Below are 25,976 nucleotides of genomic sequence, written 5' to 3' on the forward strand. Positions count from 1 at the left end.
CTTGCAACTAGAGTCTTGGATAGAAAGATAACTAAACCAATTTAGAAATGAATAGTACAAATAATAATAAAATAAATACTAACAAATGTTTTTAAGATATTAATTAATAAATTTACAAAAAAATTTTGTTATAAAATGTTACTAATATATTTTTATCACAATGTTACTAATATATGTTACTAACATTAATAACGTGACACGTGGCAGGCGTGGACTGTAGCTAACAGAATCATCTTCAGGTAAGGGAAAAAAGAAGAAAACCTTAAACACAAGTTTTTGATAAATTTAAGGAACAGGAAAAACATGGGGCGCCACTACCGTCATATTACGAGAATGCCCTTCCCTGCCAGAATGCCACGTAATACTTATACGGTGCCAGCTGGATAAAGGTGATGTCATCAACACGTGTCACTGTATTCTTTGTCCTTGACACAGCCATTTTCACCAAGGATGTTAAAGATGCATGTCTTGACATGTATTATACACTTTCTATTGCAAGTTGTCTTTGTCTGTTCCATCTCCTTCATGTTGTTCCTTCAACCTTGGTCTCTCTCTCTTTCTGTATTTTACTTTGCTGCTTTGAGTGTGTGTTGTTCTGTTCTTTTTGTGGACCGAATTGCTCTTGTTCAGAGGTGAAAATTACCCACAGTTATATTGCAACTCTGACAAGCAAGATGCTGGCTTTCTCTTTGTCTGTTTTATAGTTTGCTGTTTTCTTAGAAACCCTTTTTCCTTTTTCCCCCTTCAATTGCATTAAGAACTTTATTCCCCTAAGTAAACCAAAGTTTGGGTTAATGGCCAAAGCTGGTTCCAGAAGCTAAGACACTATCTGGGTTTTGTTTTGATTTGCTTGGATTGTTTTTGACCTAATTTGAAGTTACTGTGATCCATTCTTCTCTTTTTTGGCTTGGGGTTTGATTGGTTATTTCATTTGAGTGGAGGATTTTCATAAATTTCCAATTTTGAGTGGGATTCTGTGAAATCTAGTTGATGGTCATATTTGGATTTGTCTAAGTAGCTAGGAATTATGTTAACTAACTGTGCCACGTGTCATGCCTTTGAAATTTACTCTGTGATGTGGCTGCTGTAGATTATGTTATTGTTTTTGGGAAATATAAAATTTGATTTCTTGGCCTTTTCTGCCACATTTGGTTAGTTATCTTATTTAGGTGTGTGAATTTGGGAAAGTTTTGAAGTCATAGATGCTTGAATTTTTGAAGAAAATTTAAGGCTGGTCTTGGTTGCAGTGCTTTTGAGATAGATACTCAATAATTAGTTAGTTACAGTTAGCAGTTAATTAGTTACAACTAGTTGTTAATTAGTTACAATTAGTGAAGGGTATCACAAGTATAAATAAGAAAACGGGTTGAGAGAGAGGAGATTTTGTCAATTGTGAGAGTTAGGGCCTTTGGCTTGGGAGGCGCAAAGAACTGCAATGTTTTATCTTTGTCATTGGGGTTTATCCCTCAAAGAAATGTGCATCCTTCATTTTTGGTTTGAACATAGAGATAGGGTTTTATGGAGTATAAGACTAGTAAGTAATTGAAGTAAGAAAACACAGAAAGTCCACCACATACCAATGCATAGGAAGGGGAAGAAAAGCATTTATTTTCTTGAACAAATTTTTGAGTATTTTAGAAATAAACCTGATGTGGTGAATTCTTATTATATCGTATGCACTTTAGATGTTTTTATTTGCATAGTTTACAAAGTATTGGTTTCATCAGTTGTCCCCTTGTCCTGTATCCTGGTTTTCCTGATTACTATGAAGTACCCAATTAAGAATGTTGGTCATTAGGATTTGTCAAATGCATGAATGTCCTCAAGTATATATGCCAACAAAACAATTGCAATAAACTGAGACGTTTTCTGTGTAAATGTTAGGTGAGGAAAATGATTCTCACAAAGCAATATCGTTGCATACATTCAGCTAGCTGTCAATGCACTAAGGGGCATTTAAGTGAAGATGTGATATTCTTGGTGTTTCATCATTTGAATTGGAACCCCAAGCTAATTGCTACTCTTTCATGTGTGTGCAAATGGTTTGATGATCTTGCCAAGAGAGTTCTATGGAAAGAGTTTTGTCGAACAAGAGCTCCTAAGATGATGCTTGATCTGCAATCTAGTGGAAGCCACAGTATTGATGGGAACTGGAGGGCCTTAGGGAAGCTGCTTATATTCTGTTCAGGATGCAAGAAAGGTGGCTTGTTCAATAAAGTTCCAAGTCCTGGGCATTTTGCTCACCGGACTCGATTTTCTAGAACATCAGGAAAAAGCTTTCTTATGCCACAATGCATAAATGATGTTTTATATGTGTCTGATCCTTGTGAGCATCTTGACGAAGGTGAAGAAGGAGATTTAGGATTCTTCCGTGGGATTTTCAAGTCATTTTCAACATCAAATGTCAGGAGGATGCTTATCAAGAAAGGTGCTCAGCTCCATCAAACAGAGGTTTGTCCTTATTGTAAGGCAAAGCTGTGGAGCTTGCTGCAGGCTAATATGATTCCACAAAGTGCTAGTTGCAGGTTGGGTTCCTATGAAGATTGTATTGAGTATTATGTGTGCCTTAATGGTCACTTGCTTGGGGTTTGTACCTTGTTACCATTGTCTGATTCAGAAGATGCATCTGAGAAGGAGTAAGATATTAGTGATCTCAGGTATTTTCCTATGTCTGAGAAAAAGGGCATAACTTCCTGTTCTGTTTAGTTTTCATTTTTTCTTTGGAAAATGCTAACAGGTTTCCCTTAAGGCACTGGCTAAGTAATAAAAAGTACAAATATTTTATTGAAAAATGTAAAAATGTACTCTCACTCATGATTTCCAATGCATTTCAATGTGATTCCAATAAAAATTTACTATTTATTGATTCCTTAAGATACTGGTTAGCAAGATTATTTTTCTTTTTATTTAAAATTAGTTCCATATGATGTGAAGATTAAGGCCAGAAATATGTTTTCTGTTAATTGTGACAAAATGTTTTCATTATTGAGAACTAAGGCTATGTTTAATAAAATTAGTTGAAAGTTTATAGCTTATAACTTATAGTTGATAAGTTTGTTATAAACATTGTAACTTTATAAGTAGCAGATTAAATTAGAATTGTTTGGTAAAACTAGTTGAGATGTATTAAATGACTAAAAAGGGTACATAATATTATGTTAATATAATATTAGAATTAAATGATGAGAGAGAGATTTAAGATTTTGTATCTGTGTAATTTGTTTAATAGGATAAGGGTAAAAATGAGATAAATTATAGCAAGTTATAACCTATAAGCTGAATGCTACTTCAACCAGCATTTTAAAAGTTAACTTTAAAAAACCTTTGCTCCTTCTATTTTGTGGTTATCGAACATCTGTGCAAGCTTATTTTTAAACAAATTCAGCTATAACATCCTAAATAAACTATAAGTTCATGTTACTAAACACAGCCTAAATTCTTTTTCATGAAATTTTAGTTGTGTCAGTGCCCATCAGCTTATCCTCTTTTACAGGTGTTTTAGTTTATTAAAATCTACCAACCGTGCTTGCAGAAAATTAAAATGTTTTAAATACGATAAAGAATTTGGATACAAGATTTTTACATTTAAGCCCGTAACCTGCAACACTAGATCTGACTGATATTATCAGCTTATTATTAATGGTTGATCAAATAATTTCATGCTAACTGTTTACTGCAAAACCAATAAAATGCATTCTGTATATGGAGATGTTTATTAAGATGTTCAGTGTTAGCTTCACCTTCTCTTAATACAGTATGAGCTATTAGTGATATTCTCTATGTTCACTGTTGGAACACAGCTATCTATGAGATTTGAAACATCTATTTCCTCTAAAATTTATATTGAGAAAAAATGTTTAAAATTAATTTTAAGAATAGAAAATGCTGCATATACATGCATTACCTAATTGATTCTTAAGTTGTGACAATGTGACATTTCCTTGGACAGATTGGCTTTCAGTCCTCACAGGAAAAGTTAAACACGCTGCTGGTATGCTCATGGGTAAAATCCTGCTCAGCAGCAGATGAAATGTTCCATTATGTTTTAAAACTGTACCCTTATGCTTGATGTTGCTGTCTCAATTCGTGCCAGCATTTTCCACAAAGATTATAAATAATACCAACAACTTTTTATTTTAATGAATCAGATACAAGGTTGTTACTGTGAACTATGGGATATAACTTGTTACTATGTATATTGATGTGTGGATATCTGACCTGGGTAACAGATTTGGTTATGCAATAACTCATACTTGTTAAGAACCATTTTGATTTCAATTTCGTTATTTGAATCACTGAAAATTGTTATTTTTATCTTTCATGTATGAGCATTTTAAAAGTACACCCAAAAAACACCAACATCTAAAGGTGTATCCTTTCAAGCGTTATATATATATATATATATATATAGTTGCATTTGAAGAGCACTATGTGCTTTCACTCTCCCAAATCCACACGTGAGTAAATAGATACTTGGGAAAAAAATAAATATGGTTTGAAGGGGAAAAATGTCGGATTTAGTGCATGAAGGATTGGGTCCTTACATGAATAAAACATAATTTTGGTCTTTGAAAGATATGAGATTAAAAATATTAGTTATCATTTTTGTTCTTAAAAGATGTAAAAACCAATTAATTTAACCCTAAAAAGAAATTAATGCCAAATCTTTCATGAACTAAAATGATATTTAGCTCGTTCATATGCAAATCGTTCTTTATTGATCATTTTTTGGCCGTTACTCTTCTGTGCTATTTGTACTTCAACATTTTTGGATTTAGATGCAATAGTTTTATCATTCAAAATCAAATAATTAATAATTTATGCAACATTATACAATTATCTTGAAATTTTTTTCACGTCTTTTTTTCTTACATGCATCTCAAGCATATTTTCTAAAATTAAATAAATTTTGTTATCAATATTTTGCTGGGCACAACATTTTCCTAGATGTAAACTTGGGTATAAGCAGTACAAGTATTTTGAATAACCTTTCTGTAAACATTATATCATATTTCTATGCTTATGATAATAATATTACATTTTAATATATGATGTTTTAACAATGAACATGTATAAAATTTGCTCTTTGATAGTAAGTCCTCACCATTCTCCAAGAAAAGTGTAAAAGGTAGAAACATCTCAACTTCGTTATGGCTACACTTCTATTTTAAATCTTACCAATTACATGCCTGAAATTTTTACCGATTAAGGATCTCAATTCCCAACTTTAATAGAAAAACATGTTAATGATAATAATAATAATAATAATCAATTAAAATAATGATCATCTTATATTATGTATGGATATGGGTAAGAAGATATTATAAATTGTTTTATACTTTGAATGTAATTGTAATTGTATCAATTAAAAACAGTGTTTTTCATCATAAATTTTCTGTTCCTATTTTCCCATATATTCAAATGAACATATTCTATTCTTACCAAACAATAAACGATGAATGGCCATAAAGCACGGATTGTCAAATTAAGGATGAATGTTTGGGAAAACTACAGATTCTCACCTCTCAACAAAATATTTTTCTGCAGAATTTGCTCAAATCATGCATTTGAGTCTTCCTTTCAGTAGCTTAATGGATATTAACTAATTACAATATCAAAATTTCTATTCTGTCTCTACATCCTCTGCTCCAAAGTCCAAACCAGAAATCCTCATCCTTCCAATGTTAACTGCACAATTCAAACCATCAAATAAAACAGACTGAGTATGCAAGGGATAAGACATTAAACTAGGGAAATATAATGCATTGAACACATTAAACTGTTTGTAATCTCTGTGCTTAAGCTCATGCATGCACGGACTTCAGTCAAATAACATATGGGAAAGAAAATAGCTTCTTCCCCTACATCTTCTAGAACTCAAGCCAATCATGTTGTTGCTATATTGAAGATTTTTAGGATGCTTTAAGAGTGAAGCACTAAGGAAATTTTCTAAAAGCACTTGTCAATACCTCCAAAAGAATGCAAGATTCTTCATGCAGGTGAAAAGAAGTGTTTGGATCCAAGCACAAGCCATAAAATGGCAATCAAAATATCGTAATAATCAAACATAGCTGCATCTACAACCTGTCACCTCAAGCCTAACATGTTCAACTTTCTAAGAAATAGTCATTACTCATAAGTACTTTTACTATGATGTTGGTTTCTTTTAGCAAAAGTAATTCTAAGAAGAATGCGGTAGGATTTGGTGCATCTTGCATAGCATGATCAAACCTTGCTCCCTTGGTACACCTCTGTTTCTTTCATTCAAAAAGCATGAAAAGGGAAACAAGTTGTAACATGGAAATAGCAAAGAAAAGCACCATACATGATCAAACATCTCACAACCATTGGTGTCTAGAGTAATGATAGTAATACTGTATTATCCAAGACTAGGTACAAATTAGAACATTTACATACCCACAGCATCCAGCCCAGCTAATTTTGGCATGAACTTCCTGATGTGGTCTTCAGCTGCTTTCTCGGCTTTCAGTGTCTCGCACTCAAATGAAACTAAGATTCTTTTTTTCCCATCCGTTTGTCCAATCATACCTGTGACATCCTTTTCCCAACTGTTAAAGGTGAATGCAAACAATAAATTGAACATGCCATTCTCGTATGGTGGTCATCAAAATGAAGAAAAATGTAAATGATTGATAACTTCAATTTATGAGGAGAAAGAAAAGAATGTTCTGAAAGAGAAACCAATTTGTAAAAACTCGCTAACTGGAGACAAAACCATAGATAGAGAAGATTTAATCTGACACAGACAATTATAAAAGATAAAGATTACTAATGTGATGCCACAAAATAAATAATTAGTCTCTATTGTTTGCCAGATTTAAATTTTGATTCTTATAAATTTTTTTTGAAAATATTGGTCCCTATAAATATCATTCATTTGGACTTTGGTCTCTCATGGATCAATACCTTAATAATTGCAAACTGTAAGGAAAAATCCTTCACAGGAAATAGGGAAAATATCTTAATGAGTACAAACTATATGGACTAAAACCCAAATGAGGGGAAAATATAGCTAAAATCCAACTTGAGTGAGACTATAGTGATTAATTGTACAATCTAAAATAATATACCCAAAAGTAAACCAATTAAGTTTCTTGTGAAAAAAAATTACTGCACACAGGGAGCATATGAAAACTGGATAATGACCAGACCAGTAGATTATCTAATTATGTGGCTCTCTTGAGATGGCGTGTTCTGTTGACATGCTAGACAGCAACAACCTCTATTTGTCTATTTGAATCATTATAGTTAAATACAAGTAGAGTTCAATGACATGGTTAACTTTCTTGCCTTCACCATAGTCCAGAAGTTATATCTAAGCAGTTGCTTGACTATAGAAATGTAGTTTCATCATAATAACATGGTTCTCACTGTTTAACATGAAAATTATACATATTAAGAATAAAAAACAATAATTAAAAAATCATAAAGCTCAGGTGAGTGCTCGAAAAGAAATTATACATGAATATCATATCTAGAACACTATGTTTTACCCATGAGCATGATCAATGCTGTGGAACCGAGCAGCATCATGGCCTTTGCGCTCCACAACAGTGTCTTGTTCTTTCTTTGCCTATTTTATCAAAACCAAACGTGAATAAAGTGTACAAGGGACAGGGAAAGATACACAACACAAAAGGCACAATTACTACATTGAAATCTGTGATTGTAAGTTTGATGAGGCGATAATCCTCACCCCTACTGCATTCCCTTTCACATGCCAATTCTTTCATCATGCAAAAAGATGAAAAGGAAAAGCATATATAAGTAATTACTAAATGGACAGAATAGAGTATCAAAAAAGTTGTATAAAAGCATTGGCTCACATAGAACAATGGGAAAGTAACCAACATACAGATAAACTAACAAGCTACGAACTGATGCACAAAAGGATATCAACTACCTCGCAAGCTGGTTTTTGTAGCCAAAAATCTTTGTTGTTTTAATCATTACATTCTTACATAACGAGCATTTTCATTTGATATAAACATATATATTGCAGAAAACAGATATTCGTTAAAAAAAAAAAAAAAAAAAAACATGGTGAAATCACATATACCAGTGCCATAAAGGCCATAGCAAATAGAATGGGGAAGTTGGATGAAGTGTCCTGAGACAGACCCACAAGGCAGCAATGCTATCGATGCTACTCCTTCCATCACCACCTTCCCCTCTTCTCTCTCATCTGCCACAAAATTTGACCCAAGAAAATATAAACATAAAAAATGAAAATGGGTATGTGAAAACTGAAAAGCAAATTAAAACACCGAAAGTTTGGTTTTTTAACGCTACAATTGCGCAGAAGAAAACTGACCCATGTGGGTGTGTGAGAGAATGATCACTAGCTCGATTTTGTGGACTGTGAAAGGAACAAAAGCAGAGAGAAGAAGGAAGTCAGCTGAGGATGAAAACGTTAATGGGGAATTTGTAGAAGAGTGTCGTTTTGTTGTCGTTTGTTTTCTTTTTACCTTTCCATTTTACTACCTGTCGTTTTTCCTTATCTCAATTTTGGTTATTTCGTTTTTTCTATTGCAGTGTGAAGAATTACTTTCAGTGAAAAAGTATTTGTTTAAGGATTTAAATTTTTTAATAAATAAAATAAAGATTTCATAATCCTCATTATTAGGAGGCAATCCTATTTAATGTTAAATAATAATTTTCATAACATGAGGGTTAATTTCTTTATAAAGATTTTATTTATACACAATTTTATTTTTAAAAAATTAGATATATGTCACTTAATTATTTATCGGTAATTAATAATATTATTAAATATTAATTTTATTAAAACAATTAAAATATTAATTACTTTTTTATTTTTGTATGTAATATTAAGAATTTTTTAAATTAATATTGAGTTTTTATTGATTTTTAGGGTAATATAAGAGCAGCTTTAACTCTATTATCCTCTCTATTTTAGTGGTCCCACGTATTAAAAGAAAACAATTGTTTGTCTAAACTACACTTTTCATTATATGAATTTAAGTAAAGTTTTATTTGCTCTTTTTTAACTTTATTTTTATTTAATTTAATAGATTAAAATAAAATTTAAATTAAACTTAGAAGACTAGACAAAATCAAAATTTCAATTAAATTTAGAAAAAGAAAAATATAATTTAACCTATTTCATTCTAATATATATTATGTTTCTCGTTCCTAAGGTAGTTTGTTTCATAATGGTTAGTTGGTTTTTACTTTTATTTTTGTTGTGTTTCTTAAGGTTTCTCATAATCTAATTTTCCTTGAGACAAATATTCGTAGATCTTTGTCCATTGTATTTCAGTTTTATTTAGAAACTTTCTTACTTTATTTTTTTCCATCACATTAACTATTTTATCTTACACTTTTTTTTTCTCTTTCTTTCTCCTTGCAGTAAATATTATTTAAAAAAATTGAAATAGCCTTACTTTTTTATTTTTATGTTATACAAATAGAAATACAAATATTATTTATATGCTGTTGAACAACATAACATTTAATTATTATTGCACATTCTGAAGCCATAGCACAAACCATGAGGGTAATTATAACAAGAACCACATCTCCAAGAGATTTATTACAATATTTTTGGGCACACACTTTTTCTCAAATAGCTAAAATAGCATAAATTAAGGGCAGAGAAATTGAAATGATAAATTCAATATGCTTATGGGATGGGATGTATGACTACTTTCCAGTGGCTCTGTTAGTCTTGAGGCAGGAAAATGCTTCCACAGTTTGAGAAAATGGAAAGGGACTCTTAGGATCCAATATTGGCTTCACCTTGCCACTCTCCAAGTAAGGTCTTAGTTTCTCCAACAAAGCTCCATCTGAAGTGAGTAAGAAGGGTACAGCTGGCGGAGTTCCTGGTGGCAGTATTGTCACAACTTTCCCTCCTGCTTTAATGGCCGTCAATGCCTTTTCACTCTCTCCTGTGTTCAGAATCAACAGTTTTGAGACAGTATTCAACAATATAAGTTATTGATTTTAGAATTAGTTTTTATGTAAAACTTATTAGTATTTAATTTCCAATGTTTTAAAATATAAAAAAATAATTTTTATTATTTGAAAAATTTTGTTAAGATTTAAGTTCATGTCAAGGAGTAATTTTGACTCCTTTAAAAAGTTAATGATTAAATACTAATAACTTACTTTTATAAGGATTAATTCTAAAAGTAAAAATAACAAGTTCAGTAAAATCTTATTTAAGCAAATAATATATTATATTTTCACATAAACAGCTTCATCATGCAAAACATATAACTATAGGCTGGTTATTCAGTCCAAATAACTGACCTACTGCATCATACACCACATCAAACTTCTCTGCCAGTTCTTCAAAATTCTCCTTCGTGTAATCGATAGGCAAGTCTGCTCCTAATTTCCTCAACAATTCTAGTTTTCCTGTACTAGCAGTAGCTGATATCTTGGAAGCACCAAACGCATGCTTGGCAATCTATCTCAACAAACAAATGCATATTCAAATAACCGTTAGCTCTAATAGAGAGTGAAAAATATTAAATTTCTATCCAACAAAATACAATCTTCATTATTCACAATTCAGATCTCTCTTACTATATATTATTTTTTTAAAGACAATTTCATCATTGTTTAATAATGATAATATTTTTACTCTTATCAGTTTTATTTTTTTAAATTATCTTTATGCTCAAGAAACCTGCTATTAATCAGGGTGTATTCCAGAAACTGCAGCTTTTTGCTATTACTAGACAATGTTTTGATGGAAGAAATCAAACCTGAATAACGAAGGTTCCAACTCCTCCAGCACCTCCAAGAACAAGTAAAGATTTGCCAGCAGAAAACCCAATTGTATCAAGTCCTTGATAAGCAGTAATGATTGCTAAAGGGAGGCTAGCAGCTTCAACAAAACTCAAATTGTAGGGTTTATGAGCCAATACTTTTTCTTCAGCAGCAGTGTACTCAGCCAAAGAACCTATAGTCTTTGGATTGTCCAAAGTAATCTCATTAACATCACCATAAACTTCATCCCCCACCTTAAATTTCTTCACTTGATTTCCCACTTTGACCACTACACCAGCAACATCATACACTGGTGCAGTCTTCTCACCACCGCTCAAAAAATGGAGCAATAAATTAGTAATATGAGATCAAAAAATCCAAAAAAGTAAATAAATTATTTTTGTGTTAGGCCAGTGTGCATGTATTATATGCTCAGATAGAACATGATGTTTAAAACTTTGGTAGAAATTAACATTAAAATATCTCACATTGGCTACAAATACGGAGAAGATAATCTGTATAAGATTTGAATAGACTCAGTTTGTTAATATGCTTCAACAAAATATTTTAATATTTCTTACAAAGAGTATTGTCACTATTTCTAGTTGACATAGAACATCTTAATTAACTAGTAATATAAAAGTGATGAAAATCTTACGGGTAAAGGAGAATCAATATCCTTGAAATGGCCAAGAGCCCTCTTAAAATCTACAGGATTAAGGGCTGCAGCCACAACCTTGATGAGCACTTGGTCTTCCTTGAGGTGTGGTGTTGGTACATTAGGATCAAACTTGAGAACCTCTTCTATATTCCCATATTGAGAGTAGACCCAAGCTTAGATGTGAGATGGAATGCTTGCCATGAATCAAAGTAAATTAAAGGAATAAGAGGGTAAGTGGATTAAGACATGAGACTTCAAGGTTGAAAATGGTGGTGAGGGTGTGATGATGGTGATGCAAAATAAATGGCTATTTATACATACATGAATCGAGTGATGTAATGTATGACGCATCCGCACAAGAGAGTCAATTTTATGGTCCTCATTCCACATGATAGAAGAAAGAAGCTACAAAAATGCCTTTTTTAAAATAATTTTAGTATTATTTTTAAATTAAAATGGTAGTTTTATTTCCATAAAATGTAAACATTTAATACTTTTACAGATTATAAAAATTATAATTTTAATTGGAAAATAATATTAAAATTACTTAGAAATCGATCTGTAGTTAAGTTTTGTGCATTTTGTTAATTAGAAGAATGAAATGTTTGTAGCGGGGATGTATTTTGGTCTAAGTTATGGTTCCATTATTTAACGAAAATAACGTGTCCATAGGCATTGTCAAGATGTTCTTAATTTCTTTTTAAAAAGAAAAGACAAAAAATACAATCAGTATGTCATCTTCACATGTTTCCTGCAAGGATTATTGGTTGAGTTTTATTAGATGAAAAATAACATATATTTATTATTCTGAAAACAAGAAATTAATATCTTTCGTTTCATAATTAAAAATATTTGTAAAAGTAGAAGATAAAAATATTTAAAATTATTCTTGTTATTTTGTTTCTTTCATGCTTACAAACTGAAATTTAATTTGTTACGGAGACTAACGATTAAACTCTATTTTGTCTAACGTAATTTTACAAAATAAAAAATTTTAATGACTAAAAATTTATAGTATACATTATACATATTAACATATTCATTAACCATCCAAAGAAAAAAATTAATACATTATACATATTAACATATTCATTAAAATGGAAAAAAAAAAAGGTATGTGAAAAGAGAACAAACAGTGAAAAAATAAGAAAGAACTAGAATGTTAAGAACTAGAATGTTAAAGGGTAATAATGAAATCATTTTAAGCAATTTTTTATATTGCAGAAATATATCATTGCATTTATTTGTGGATACCATATTTGAACTTAATATGTTTTTAAATTTCGAAGTAGTGTGGAGAAATAAATTTGTTGGTGTAGAGTGGTTAAATCACATTGAGGACCATTTTAGCAAAATTCTTGCTGTTTTTGTTTACCTCTTAATATTTATTTTGGACCTTGTGAAAACTAATTTTAATAAAATTAATTTAAATTGTTAAATGTATGTTCAAATTAATTTTAATGATTTAATCATAAATTTAATATTACAACATAAGCAATGATATATTGAATTGATTATGAGAGCAGATCAATCAAGCCCTTTGTTTAAATTTATTTATCAACACTTTCTCAGACTTGATTCATGGATGCACCTAAAAACCAGATTTATTAATTGGAAAACTGAACCACTGCTCCTCCTTTACACTACAAAATATTTCATAAAAACAAACACTTCTTAAGTATGAAATTTGTATTGACCAAAAAAAATTATGATATGAAGAACTACAAATTATATCAAATTATTAACAGAATCAAAGTTCCATTAGTATAATAAAATGGCCTATACTCAAAATTTGTATGAAACATATCATATGGAGAAATAGAAGAGCAGTGACATGCATTCACAGAATCTGTGGAAAGCCTTCTCGGGTGTCTTTAACAGTGGATTCTGAATCAGCTTTAACCCTCCTAAAAACTAGCTTTTGCTGGGGAAGTTGACCATTGGCAAATGCTGTCACTTCTGTGTCTACTAAAATTGTATCCTCATCCTTAAACTCTCCTCTAAGAATTCCCTTTGCAAGTTCATTTTCAACATTTTGCTGAATCACTCGCTTGACTGGCCTAGCACCATAATTTGGATCATACCCCAAACTTCCAAGTAGTTGGATAGCAGCTTCTGTTACTTTGATTTTCATCTTGCGATCCGCAATTCTCATCTGCACGCGCTCCAACTGTAATAAACGAAAGAAGTGAGTCTAATGATGTGAAAAACCATGTAAGAACTCCCAGCAAATCTTGTAAGAAAACTTGAACAAAGTTATCAGATTTCTTCACCAAGCAACTTCACATACCAGAACAACAAAGACATCAGATATGTGACAGCAAAGATGTCACTACTTTCTAATGGACCAATGTACAGAGAAAGCATACATATAAAACAAGCACATGACAGAATTTGAACCATGCATCCTAAATTCAGAAACTCCTAATCATTCTAACCAGAATTATCTACAAGTGAGGACATACATAACATTTTTTTTTCTTGTGTGTGTGTTTTTTTTGGGGTGTTGGACTCTTATCATGGAAGTATAGATAGCTGAGGACAAAATTACCTGTAACCGGACAATGCTACTTATTTGGTCACGGTCTAGAGGCCGGAAAACAATATACTCGTCAACTCTATTCATGAACTCAGGGCGAAAGATGGATCTTGCAGCATCCATTACTCGCTGCTTTATGGTTTCATATGCTAGCTCCTTGGGCACAGTGTCATCATCTGTGTTGAGAATATACTGTGATCCGACATTTGAGGTCATGATGATAACAGTGTTGGTAAAACTTACGGTCCGCCCCTGTGAATCAGTTACTCTTCCATCATCCAAAATTTGAAGGAATACATTGAAAACATCTGAGTGTGCCTTCTCAATCTCATCAAACAAAATAACAGCATATGGTCTGCGGCGAACCGTCTCTGTTAGTTGCCCTCCCTCTTCATACCCAACATATCCAGGTGGAGCACCAATCAACCTTGAAACTGTATGCTTTTCCATGTACTCGCTCATATCAATCCGTACAAGTGCTTCTTCTGTATTGAACAAATATGAAGCAAGGGCCTTGGCTAGCTCTGTCTTTCCTACACCTGTGGGTCCCATAAACATGAAGCTAGCAATTGGTCGATGGGGATCTGAAAGACCTGCTCTTGAACGTTGGATAGCCTCAGCTACAGCCTTAACAGCAGGATCTTGACCTACAACACGTTTATGGAGTTCTTCCTCTAAATACAACAACTTCTCTCTCTCAGATTGTTGAAGTTTTGATATGGGGATACCAGTCCACTTGCTTACGATTTCAGCAATATCATTACCAGTAACTTCCTCTCTCAACATAGACTTACCAGAGTTCATGTATTCATGTAACTCCTTCTCTGCACTTTCAAGTTGTCTTTGTAAGGAGTTTAGACTGCCATACTTCAATTCAGCAGCGCGATTAAGATCATACTCCCGCTCAGCCTGTTGAATCTCAAGATTTACCCTGTCTATCTGCATATATAAACATGGAAATGATCAATCAGACTTTAATCTTCCAGTTAATACAAAATCATGTTTTTGTGCAAGTAAATTTCTAATGTCAATGTATAATCACTAAATCAACACGTACACTTGCAATATAGTAGAACAATGTGATGAAACTCAACAAAAAGCTATCTTCAAAAAGTTTACTTATTTAAACAAAAAGAGAAGAGCACCTATAGCAAAAACAACAAAAATCTGCTAACACACCTCCTCTTTAATAGACTGAAGACGAGTCATTACTGACTTTTCATGCTCCCATTGCTCTGTCAGTTCATCCTGTTTCTCTTTTAAGAGAGAGAGCTCTGTCTCAAGACGATTTAACCTATCTTTAGAAGCCTTGTCAGTGTCATTCATGAGAGAGAGTCTCTCCATCTCTAATTTCAAGACTGATCGATTAATCTCATCAAGTGCAGTAGGTTTAGAAGTAATTTCCATTTTCAGTTTAGCCGCTGCTTCATCAACCAGATCAATAGCTGCAATTTAGAAGTAGCTAGCAATTAGTGCTTTTTGAGCATCACTGATGCCAGTTCATAATAAGATGTAAAACAGTAACAGTTGAACATTTTAGTTGAAATTATAGGGATTTCTTTATAGAAAAAAGAGGAAAAGAGAGCTTATGCTAATGAATAATCAGAAACTTATATTGATTTGGAGTCTGTTTGAAAGAGCTTATGAAAAACTTATGTAAAACAGCTTAAGACTCATAAATTATTTTCAACTTATTTCAATAAGCTACTTTAGTATAGCTTATCAAAATAAACTGCTTTCAACTTATCCTAATAAGTTTCATTGCTAAATTTATTATATAAGTTATTGTTTACAAAGAGCTTATTGAACATGTGCTTAAATAAGCAGTTATCCAAACATACCCTTGACATGATGCAAAAGAAAGAGCAGTGTTAACCTTATTTATACTGGTAGTATACTCATAAAATAGGGAAATCAATCAGGACATATAATGAAATATAGGAACCTCTCCTAAGAGATCATCCCAGGAACTTAAAAGATATTCTAAAATGCAATAATAATATTATGAGATACTTTCTACATACTCTTATAACTTTTAACAAAGTAAATTCAAAAACAATAAAAAGAAAAAAGAAAGGAAGTCCTATATATTAATCAGTCAAATGCAATTAGAATGCAAGTTAGACTCCAGTCACATAAATGCTCCCAACATTAGGGAAGTGCTATATAGCTTCAAATATCTAAACAAAACAATATCAATTAACACTTTATATCATTCATTCTTTAAACAAAATATGCTATTCTATTGGCATTGGGATTTCCATGGTTTCAGGGCAACAACAAAAGAATTTGGCTTTAACAAAAAATTATAAATTTTCCATAAATTCTCAACTGAATTTTTGTACAACATGCTTCAATCAGTCAGAAGATGTACTATTCTAGAATCCAAACCTGGCTATTATAAAACAAGTTATGTATTAATAGTAATTATTTACTAGAAAAAGACAAAAGCTAATGAAATTTCTCAATCTTTGTGCAATATGACCCACAAGGAGTCTTTGGCTAGTAATTAATACCTTTGTCAGGTAAAAACCTCCCACTTATGTATCGATCTGAGAGAATTGCAGCATCCACAAGTGCACTGTCAGAAATGCGAACTCCATGATGCAGCTCATACCTTTCCCGCAGTCCCCTTAGTATTGAAATGGTGTCTTCAACTGAAGGTTGATCAACATAAACTTGCTGGAATCGACGCTCAAGTGCTGGGTCCTTCTCAATATACTTCCGATACTCATCTAATGTTGTTGCACCAATACATCGCAGCTCTCCCCGACCAAGCATAGGCTTTAAGAGATTACCAGCATCCATAGCACCATTTGTAGCACCTAGCATATCATAAATTAAAATTGCAATCACATCCAACATCCACATATTAATTTCAAATCACTATTTTGGGCATCAGCTACAAACAAATGCAACATTTTGGGAAGAAGATATGAGTTGAAATGTATCATATTCTATGATATTAACATCCATTGATCTGAAGGGTTTTCACGTGTCAGAGATAAAGAAAAACAAAAGTTGAAAGAAATTAAGGACAGTTGTCTGAGACCTGCAAACAAATTTTACAATACAAAAGATCAGCTGTCTTAAAAGTAGCAAACTTTGAAGCCCATTACCTGCCCCAACAACTGTATGGATTTCATCAATGAAAAGGATAGTCTGACCATCAGATTCTGTTACTTCTTTGAGAACAGCTTTCAGCCTATCCTCAAATTCTCCCCGATACTTTGCTCCAGCAATTAGTGCACCCATATCAAGGGATATAAGCTGAAAAGTGACACATGTATCAGATCAATTTTACAACTCCTGGTGAAGACACACAGTTCAAAATGGAAAACAAAATAAGATAAATATTACATTTTTATAAAACAAATCAACAGAATTAAGGGTAAGATTTGTAGAGGGTATGATAGAGATAAATATAGAGAAAATGGGATAAAAACTTGAAAAGCCAGTTATTGTAATTCCAAATTCCCATTCTTTCCCCTTTTTCTTCCATTTTCAGCTTTATCGAAACAATTTAGTAAGCTTAGAATAGCCTAAATATTGAATAAAGAACATACCCTTCGATTCATCAAAGCTTGAGGAACATCTCCTTGAACAATTCTCTGAGCAAGTCTGTTTCAAAGGCAGCACTGGTCAATCTTCAATGAAAACTACCAAAAGAGTCCACAGTAGTACTAAGCAATTAGAACAGGATTTGTAATACAAGCACAGGTAACAGTTTGGAGGAAGAACTAAGCACCTACCCTTCAGAAATTGCAGTCTTTCCCACACCTGGCTCACCAATTAGCACAGGATTGTTCTTTGTTCTCCTGGAGAGAATCTGAATGCACCTGCGTATTTCATCATCTCTTCCTATGACTGGGTCAAGTTTTCCTGATTTAGCCATTGCTGTCAAATCTTTCCCATATTTTTCCAAGGCTTCATACTTCCCTTCAGGATCTATAACAAATTTAAATAGATGCTTAAGAACTACAAGATGTTTACAATGACATTAGACACATCAATATATTATACATCATACACTATAATTTAAAAAAAGTGCACAAATATTAAATAACCTTGGTCAATGACTGCCTGGCGTCCCCTTATGGACTCAATGGCAGATTTTAAGGCTTGTTGAGATATTTGAAAATCCCTAAACAATATTTTCCCAAATCGTTGATCTTGGGCAAAACCAAGAACCAAGTGTTCAACTGACACAAATGAGTCCCTATATTCTTTCTTGAAATCCCTGGCTCTCTGAATCAATGCCTCCAAATCACGCCCCAACATTGAACCAGCTGATTCCCCAAGAACCTAACATAATTGGACAAGAGTTCAACAATCAGGTTCTTGGGCTACAGAGATGCTTAGTAGTTTAATCAACCAGCTAACAAAATACAAGCGCTATATTTGTAGGCATCTAAAAATATACAATGAGTACCCATGTGTTTGCTCCATATCATTTGCATAGGGCATCTGCTCAAAGCCATAGATTGACATCTAATAGTGAATTCAGGAATTCAAGTCATATTATCAGAGGCTACTAATGTAAAAGAACCATCACAAAGAATCTGAGCTGCAGCCAACAGCCGTAAGTCAGCATATTACCAACATCAATACAATAAATAAGTCTTTTATAGCAGAGAAGCAGTATTGAAAATCTCAGCAGTTATAGGTCAATATGGATGAGAGCTTTCACCAACACACAGTACAAATTTGTATAAAGGAAAAGTGTAATGGTTCAAATTGCATATGGGATCAAAATTAGTTTTGCATTTTACTCCTGTACTCCACAATATTTGTTTTCAGATGACAATGAGGCTTCATAAACATTGCAGATAGGTCAGATCATAGTCATTTTTGTGATGGTATCATGTCAATTTCATATTGTACCTAAGTCATTTGAAGAACAAAATTATGTGGCTATTACTTCCCTTCCAAGCTTCTGTGGTCAAGCTTTTCCTTCCAACTTGACTTATATCATCAAGTTGAAAACTTATACAATTTCTATTTGGGTCTAAATTCTTAAGATGAACAAGTATGCCCATAAACAACGTTGCGAGAGAATGTGTTTAAAACCAATAAAATCCCATACCTAAAATGAATGCCAACAAAGAAAGAAGTCAGACTACTATAACAAGCTAAAGACATAACTACAAGCACCAAAGCATATATAGAGGATTTCAAACTATTTGGCTTGGTCAATCACCTTAGGTTGTCGTTGAATGTGCTTATCAGTAGCCTCTAGAAGCCGAGTATTATCTACCCCAACCTTAGAAAAGATCCGACGAGCAAGACCATTCTTTTGCTCTAACAAAGCTTTCATCAAGTGCTCAGTCTCCACAATCTGGTGCTTGTTCTCCTTTGCCACTTCAGGCGATGAGACAATTGCTTGCCACGCCATTTCTGTGAATTCCTGCTGCGTAATCTGCCATTGCATCAAAACCCAATATCAACTACTACACCTCTGAAATTCCAACTAGACCCAATTAGCATCACAACTCACAATTGTCCCCAAAATCACAAACAATTCAAATTGCCCCACTGACAAATGAATTTGTATCTTTACTTATAACAAGCCTAAGTTGATGAGCCAAATCAGGTCTGGCTTGCATGAACTAACATTGAGCCTTATCTTAATTAAACTCTATTAAACTTGTGACCCAAACTCATATTTTAACACAATAAAATGTATCATTATCTTTCATTTGCTTACTTAAAAGTTTAGTAAGAAAGTAAGACCAAAAATAAACAAAATATTTATGTGTATAAATGTTTTAGAAATGAAACATACTAAATGATACAATTGATTATATTTATATATATATATATATATATATATATATATATATATATATATATATATATATTTGAAACTTTTGGATAAGACAACTATTATTTTGAATTACATAGCTTCCTTCCCTAAAAGACTAACACCAATCTCAAACCCTAAAAGCAACTTAAAAACATTGTGAATAATAAAGCACATGCTGTGTCTTGTCCTAATTCCCATGTAACCTTTCCACTTGAAGCTGTGCAGCGGACACAGAACCGTGAGAGGTTTCTTCGAGTTAAGCGATACCCATTTGAGAAAGCTTCTCTTTTCTTTAATGAGAGCGAATTTGAAGTTTTCAGGGAAGTGGGTTTCGCGGAAAAGCTGAAGGAGAGTTGAAACTGAGCAAATTGAGGGTTATTTCTGTGGCTGCATATTGGAACGTAATGACAAAGGGTGAGGCCCGAAAACGACGTCATCGAGGCCATTGCCGGAGACTGGAAACGCCGAGAAACACTCCGGCGACGTTGTTGGTGTGGTGGTGAAGGTTGTGTGAGAACGAAAACAAGCGAATTCGTAAGATTATTATACGTGGCCATGTTGTTGGATACACCGGGTGCGCAGTGCGCTACCTTTAACCAGGTTCACACACGTGGCACGGTTTAGATATGACTATATCATATTTTTATGTTTTGATTATTAATATTTAAAATGTTGTATTTTCGTATTTTTGTTAAGAAAATGCTTATGGGTGTCTTTAGGCATTTAATAAAGAATTAAAAACATTTTTTATCAACAAAATATAAAAGATATTTATTTTTGTGATTTTAATATATTTTTAACCAAAAAAATATTATTTATTAATTTCTTAAACAGTATCTTAAAAATATTAAGCAGTAAGATTTTTTTTAGTAATATTTTTTATTTTTATATTGTCCTTTAATTCTTTAATTGATTGGTTTTTTTTTATTTCCTTAATGTGAATAATTATAGGTTATATATAGGTATATTTTTTTGGTATCTAAACTACATAACAAAATATGTTTAATACGTTATATCATAACGACTTAATACTTATATATTTTTATTTGATTTAATTATTTCATAATTATATTTTCATAATTTTATAATTATTTATTTGATTGTGATTTGCTAGTTTTTCCCTTAATAGATGTTAATTTCTCTTGATTCATTGTTTCTTAATATAGTTTGGACAGTATTGATGATTCATAGGCACAATCTTTTGTACTTAAATAACATAATAAATATATTTATCATATTATGTCATGTTCATTCAATATTTTTATATTGTTAATCATTATTTAATTTGATTATAATCTTCATAATTAAATGTAATTTTTATTAATAATCTGTTTTCTTATTTAATGTCGACAATCTTAGGAGTTAGGATTAAAACAAAGTTTCAAAGTCTCTGTAAATTTGTTTAGCATTCCATGTTATAAATTAAATTTGTATAAATTAAGTTATAATAAATTAAAACTTGTAAAGGAAAATCTTGCAATAGTTAAAATCAGATTGATGAAAAATAATTATTTTCCTCTTCAAAAAAAGTGGTTGGTCAATAATTTTAGAAATCTAATTATTATATTTGAAGTTTATAAAATTTCACACAATGAAAAATTTAATTAATATTTTATCGCTTCATTTTAATTTAAAAATATAAGTACATAATTTTTATTTGATTATATATTTACATATGTTTAAATTATATAAAATTGTAAACACAAATTAATAAAATTTTATGAGATGTATGCACTATGCAGTTAAACTATTAAAGTTGATTTCAATCAACAATAATACCAATTGGACAATGAGGCAACAAACAAATGCTGAGAGCAGAAGAAAAAAAAGATCTCAAACGAAAAGAGAAATAAAGAAAAAGCTGATTCACAATCTTCACAAATCATGACATGCAACCAATGAGTTTGTGTATTAGGAAATCTTTGAAAGCCATAGATTATGTTAAAAATTAATACAATTGTAACTTGTAACCATCTATAAAGATGACATCCTCTGTTCAATCCGATCTTATAATATAACACAAAAACATTTGCTCTGCTTTGCTTCACTTGCAACTTTCTTATCTGTTTCAGGAGAAAAAGACCAGCATGTCAATAAGGATCAGATAAAACACCAAAATCAAATGAAGTTAAAAATGTTCAAATAGAGAAGCAGAACTTTTATATTTAGATTCAAGCAGTTAGTTTTTACTTATCAAAAGAGCATTTTGAACTTGAAGTAAGGTGCACTACTATTAGTGTTACAAATAGTGTGTTTCCATCTAATTATTAGATCCCTACTCACAATTTAATCTTTCGGCTTTCTTCTCTTTATCAAAGAAAGAGAGAGTCCATTAAGGAATGTACCAAAATCAAACAATCTCCATAATTTGGGACACAATAGAAATAGTTTTGATTATTTATTTGTGTATTTACAGGAAGTGGATGGTGTGGTTCCACATTGAAGGGTTAAAAACAAATAAAAGGTTTTATAAACAGAAAGTCAAAATTTTAGACTACGACCTGGCATAAATCTTAAGGGAATTTGCCTTTTTACCATCCTTTTTGCATCACTTCCAGAATTAATTTTGAAAGGGTTCTAAACTCTCTTAGAACCCTTTTTCAGAATGTATTAAAAGCTCTTACAAAATTAAATTTCTAGAAATGATACAAAAAGAAAAGATGGTACAAAAAGTAATACTCATTCCCATATATAGTTCTTCTTCTGATCTGAACCAAAAAAGGATTTCATAATTGGCCTTCAATAAATAATACTTTGAAAGAGATCATAGCTGTTCAATTCTCACTTTGCACTCTATAAAAGTAAATTAGAATATTATAACTGTTAAAGGTCAAAACAAATAAAGGCTCATAGAATAAAAACAAATAATAATTTTAATCATTCCATTAATGACAAGCCTTAACATTAAAAGTGCACTCTTAAAACGTAAATTGTGTGTAAAAGTATATTTAGCATAGTCAGAACCAGCAGTTTTCAATGTACGGTATCTTATCACTCAACAAATATTGATCTGTTAAAACAGTCATATTTAGGTGGTTCAAGAGTGATAGAAAACACATTAAAAGTATGATATATAGAAAATACTCTCTACAAGTTAGAAATAAAAGTAATCAAAACAATTTAGCTATTGGCCATGAAAAGAACTTGACTCCAATCATACTTTAAAATAAAGCTTTTTATATTTTATACTGAAGCTTTTTGAACAAGTAAAACAGACAGCTATTGATAATAGTAACTTTTGATCAGCCTTTAAAATAAATACTAGACCTTTCTCCATAGTAGGTGGTTGCACAACCACATGCATTGTTGTAACTCCACCAGGGAGATCAAACAATGGGCTCTGACATTCCCCCACTGTTCTGTTGTTCTCCAATATTTTTCCACCACTAATTAACTTCACATCTTTTACAGTTCTTGGGCCGGACTCCACATCTTCAAAACAGAAACACAAACTTACAGATTTCATATATCACTAGAAAAGCAAGGCAAAAGGTAGAGTGAGACCACATGATGTTAAATCAAATTAAGTAATAAGATAAGCATTTAAATGCATGTTATTTTCTTCATATCTTATATACTAGCAAGTTGCAGAGAACATGGCACTAGTAAGTTTAGTTGTTAGTACTTAGTAATATGTGAATACATATCAAATGGGATCCATGAAACCCATATTGCATGGACACTTAGCTTCAAACATACTCTTGAAAAGTTATCAAGGATTCAAAATTCAGCTTTTGGTTTTGATAAAATACCAAGACAAAAAAAATGTCAAGTGCACTAACATTCGTAAGGCACCTAACTTGAACCACTCAAGCAGGAACAGGCACACAATATGGGTTAAGAGAAAAAAATTAAGTTGAAGAAAGTAATAACTGAGGGACATATGATGATTATTTTCCACTTTATGGTTTAAGGATAAAATACAGAATCTAAAATCTATTTTTAGCTAAAGAGTGCCTCAATATTAAGTAATTGTCTTGCTATTAATGATAAACCTCCTTAATTTCTGAAGGAGAGAGAGGAGATAACTAAAGCATGTCACAACACAAAGACATGCTCAACACAAAGCACAAGATTCCATTAAATGGAAACTTGCTATCGTTGATAAGCCAACATATAGTTCAGTTTTTGTTCTCAATTCTCATCCCAAGCATGAACTGCATCCATAGTGCATCATCACAAACATGATCTGCACCCAAATTTCAAAAGTAATAACTATTTACATAAACGAATCATGACTTCTTCTACCTCAGTATATCCCTTACATAAATCATACATCCACATCAATGGCCCTTCCAACCTGTCTTCCTTAATATGCAATAGAGTTCATTATAACAAACAGGAACAGTATAACACTTTCTGACACTGACATCTTAGCATTAATTGGAGGACAAGAAAAGAGATTCAAAAAAAGAGAGAAGACACCACAACTAACCTTTTGGCCATTGAGCTAGAATATTTTCTTTCAGTGTTGCAATACTTGTAGCAGCAGCAAAACTTTTGGGGCCAATATCCGAACCATCACTCAACCGAAACTTGATCTCTAATTGATCTTGGCTCCCAGCCATACTCAGATTAAGGAACTCGTGAAGTTCACAAATCAAACAGCTTCAGTTAGACCACAAACTGAGTGGAAGAAATTGTCCAGTGAATCACTTCACTTGAGTTTCAATCATGTAGGAATTAAATCAAAATAGCTCACTGGAGTATTCAGCAAAAACTTGATAAAAAAGAAAAAGGTTGAGTAATGAGTCCTCTCAGTGACACTCAATATCCAAGTAGCATACTAAACCTGAAATAGTGAAATGGTAAACTAGATAATTAATGAAACTATGAAGAGGTGAGAAATGTATAGATTAAATAAATGAACTGAGTCTGTCCAAATAAATAATCAAACAGAAGAAAAAAATTATTGAAATCCAACAAACAACTAATGCTTAAACAGAATTCAACACACTGACAAAAGGCATCTTACACACTTACAGCTACAACCAAATAAAACCAAATCAATACTCAAATGGGTATTCATTAAATCAAAGAACAATCTTGAATTCCCAACTGAGCCACCAACAAAATCAGCAAGGATTCCTAAACGAGAACTTTCACACTTTTTCTGAATTGGGTCAATCACTGATCTGGGTGGCACTTGCGTAAATCAGAGAACTTATATCATGAAAAGTGAGAAGGAAGAAGAGAAAGTGAGTGTTGTTTTCAAAGTCAAAGAAACCATCATCATGACAAGGGGTTGCAAGAGAAGAGAAGAGGGTGTTTGGTGTTTTCAAAGTGTCTCAAAATCTGTGGTCAATGGCTCCATTGTTGCCATCATAGTATTCTAATTTGCTAAGGCTGTGTAAATGGCATAAGTTATTCTCATTCATCCAAAAGGGTCAACTTTTGGCTGAATTTCGGTGTCAGAAACTGTTCAAAAGCGTCAATCAGACAACATTTGTATGTCTCTCGCACATTCTTAACATCTGCAAACTTACCATCCTACCGTTTCTTCTGTTACCAGGTCAATGCAACAATGTAACGTTAAGACAAAACTAGCATTTCTTATATCGGTTTTTCTTCTCATAACATTAAATATTATAATTTTTAATTAAAAATTATTATTTATTGATTTTTTATTGTGTGTTGTTGAGCACATTAGAGATTAATGTCGTATAAGTTAAACAAATGTTTTTTTGAAATACTTTAAATTATTTATATAAAAATATAAATTAAAAGGAACAGCGACATAAGACCAAAATATTAACAATGACTAACATATAAGTATATAAAATATATAAAGACTTTTTTTTTCTGTCTTTGAGTAATAATTTTTATTGGTAAAGTTGAGAGATTAATTGTTGAAATATAAGATTCGTTTATATCATACCAGTGAAACGTTTCACAATTTACCTCGATTTGAATTTATATTTAAGTTAATTTTCTTTATTTTATTCCTTCTTGGTTTGACATGTATCAATCTTCTTTATCACTGTTGTTTGAGTTTTTTTTTGTTTCTTTACTGTTTAGAAAATATTCATTACATGCTTGACTTTTTTTATTCTGTCGTAAAATTATGCTTTAATTTTTTTTAATGATTTTTAATAATAAAAATTAAAATATAAAATAAGTTCAATAAATTTTTTACTGTTATAGGCACAAAAGAAAAAACAAATCATTTTTTCCAATCTCAACCAATACGATAATATTATTATAAAAGA

At 31.8% G+C, this 25,976-nt stretch overlaps 4 protein-coding genes and 1 pseudogene across 12 annotated transcripts; 1 reads left to right on the forward strand and 4 right to left on the reverse strand.

The window, feature by feature from the left end:
* Window positions 1–490: 490 nt before the first annotated feature.
* Window positions 491–4,258, forward strand: LOC113867471 (EID1-like F-box protein 2). 2 transcript variants are annotated; one of them, XM_027502827.1, is made up of 3 exons: window positions 491–545; window positions 1,885–2,657; window positions 3,950–4,241. In XM_027502827.1, exon 2 carries the CDS (start codon window positions 1,894–1,896, stop codon window positions 2,638–2,640), a length of 747 nt encoding a protein of 248 aa, XP_027358628.1. In that variant the 5' UTR covers window positions 491–545; window positions 1,885–1,893; the 3' UTR covers window positions 2,641–2,657; window positions 3,950–4,241. The 2 variants fall into 2 exon arrangements, with proteins under 2 accessions (XP_027358628.1, XP_027358627.1); XM_027502826.1 differs by having other exon boundaries at window positions 510–632; window positions 3,950–4,258.
* Window positions 4,259–5,479: 1,221 nt separating this feature from the next.
* Window positions 5,480–8,445, reverse strand: LOC113867962. The gene is made up of 6 exons (XM_027503487.1): window positions 8,336–8,445; window positions 8,081–8,206; window positions 7,674–7,747; window positions 7,515–7,594; window positions 6,418–6,569; window positions 5,480–5,688 (listed from the first exon to the last, which is right to left on the reverse strand). The coding sequence occupies exons 1-6, from the start codon at window positions 8,337–8,339 to the stop codon at window positions 5,624–5,626; spliced, it is 501 nt and encodes a 166-aa protein (XP_027359288.1). The 5' UTR covers window positions 8,340–8,445; the 3' UTR covers window positions 5,480–5,623.
* Window positions 8,446–9,580: 1,135 nt separating this feature from the next.
* LOC113867824 lies at window positions 9,581–11,623 on the reverse strand (annotated as a pseudogene).
* A 1,382-nt stretch (window positions 11,624–13,005) lies between these two features.
* LOC113868191 (chaperone protein ClpB3, chloroplastic) lies at window positions 13,006–20,348 on the reverse strand. Of its 8 annotated transcripts, none has more exons than XM_027503802.1 (11): window positions 19,971–20,280; window positions 19,162–19,380; window positions 18,394–18,528; window positions 18,029–18,266; window positions 17,714–17,909; window positions 17,528–17,582; window positions 17,081–17,231; window positions 16,478–16,786; window positions 15,141–15,406; window positions 13,974–14,900; window positions 13,011–13,592 (listed from the first exon to the last, which is right to left on the reverse strand). In XM_027503802.1, exons 4-11 carry the CDS (start codon window positions 18,240–18,242, stop codon window positions 13,263–13,265), a joined length of 2,448 nt encoding a protein of 815 aa, XP_027359603.1. In that variant the 5' UTR covers window positions 18,243–18,266; window positions 18,394–18,528; window positions 19,162–19,380; window positions 19,971–20,280; the 3' UTR covers window positions 13,011–13,262. The 8 variants fall into 8 exon arrangements, with proteins under 8 accessions (XP_027359600.1, XP_027359603.1, XP_027359604.1 ...); XM_027503803.1 differs by having other exon boundaries at window positions 18,394–18,452; window positions 19,971–20,279; XM_027503805.1 differs by lacking the exon at window positions 19,971–20,280 and adding an exon at window positions 19,459–19,490.
* Window positions 20,349–21,754: 1,406 nt separating this feature from the next.
* On the reverse strand, window positions 21,755–24,533 carry LOC113867981 (membrane-anchored ubiquitin-fold protein 2-like). The gene is made up of 3 exons (XM_027503513.1): window positions 24,203–24,533; window positions 23,035–23,199; window positions 21,755–21,830 (listed from the first exon to the last, which is right to left on the reverse strand). Exons 1-3 carry the CDS (start codon window positions 24,333–24,335, stop codon window positions 21,775–21,777), a joined length of 354 nt encoding a protein of 117 aa, XP_027359314.1. The 5' UTR covers window positions 24,336–24,533; the 3' UTR covers window positions 21,755–21,774.
* Window positions 24,534–25,976: the final 1,443 nt, after the last annotated feature.

The sequence above is a fragment of the Abrus precatorius genome, unplaced genomic scaffold (assembly GCF_003935025.1).
Source record: "Abrus precatorius isolate BTA unplaced genomic scaffold, Abrus_2018 Scaffold5, whole genome shotgun sequence".
NCBI lineage: Eukaryota > Viridiplantae > Streptophyta > Magnoliopsida > Fabales > Fabaceae > Abrus > Abrus precatorius.

Excerpts from the sequence above, each read along its gene's own strand:
- LOC113867471 (XM_027502827.1), top strand. The coding sequence starts at position 1,894 with ATGATTCTCACAAAGCAATATCGTTGCATACATTCAGCTAGCTGTCAA.
- LOC113867962 (XM_027503487.1), bottom strand. Across the intron at positions 7,595-7,673 it reads TTACAATCACAGATTTCAAT|GCAAAGAAAGAACAAGACAC; the intron begins GTAGTAATTGTG and ends TTGATAAAATAG. Across the intron at positions 5,689-6,417 it reads AGCTGGGCTGGATGCTGTGG|TTAACATTGGAAGGATGAGG; the intron begins GTATGTAAATGT and ends TGAATTGTGCAG.
- LOC113868191 (XM_027503799.1), bottom strand. The coding sequence starts at position 20,324 with ATGGCCACGTATAATAATCTTACGAATTCGCTTGTTTTCGTTCTCACA. Across the intron at positions 17,910-18,028 it reads CCAGGCAGTCATTGACCAAG|ATCCTGAAGGGAAGTATGAA; the intron begins GTTATTTAATAT and ends AATTTGTTATAG. Across the intron at positions 17,583-17,713 it reads AAGACTGCAATTTCTGAAGG|ACTTGCTCAGAGAATTGTTC; the intron begins GTAGGTGCTTAG and ends CCTTTGAAACAG.
- LOC113867981 (XM_027503513.1), bottom strand. The coding sequence starts at position 24,335 with ATGGCTGGGAGCCAAGATCAATTAGAGATCAAGTTTCGGTTGAGTGAT. Across the intron at positions 23,200-24,202 it reads TCTAGCTCAATGGCCAAAAG|ATGTGGAGTCCGGCCCAAGA; the intron begins GTTAGTTGTGGT and ends TCTGTTTTGAAG. Across the intron at positions 21,831-23,034 it reads ACCACCTACTATGGAGAAAG|ATAAGAAAGTTGCAAGTGAA; the intron begins GTCTAGTATTTA and ends CTCCTGAAACAG.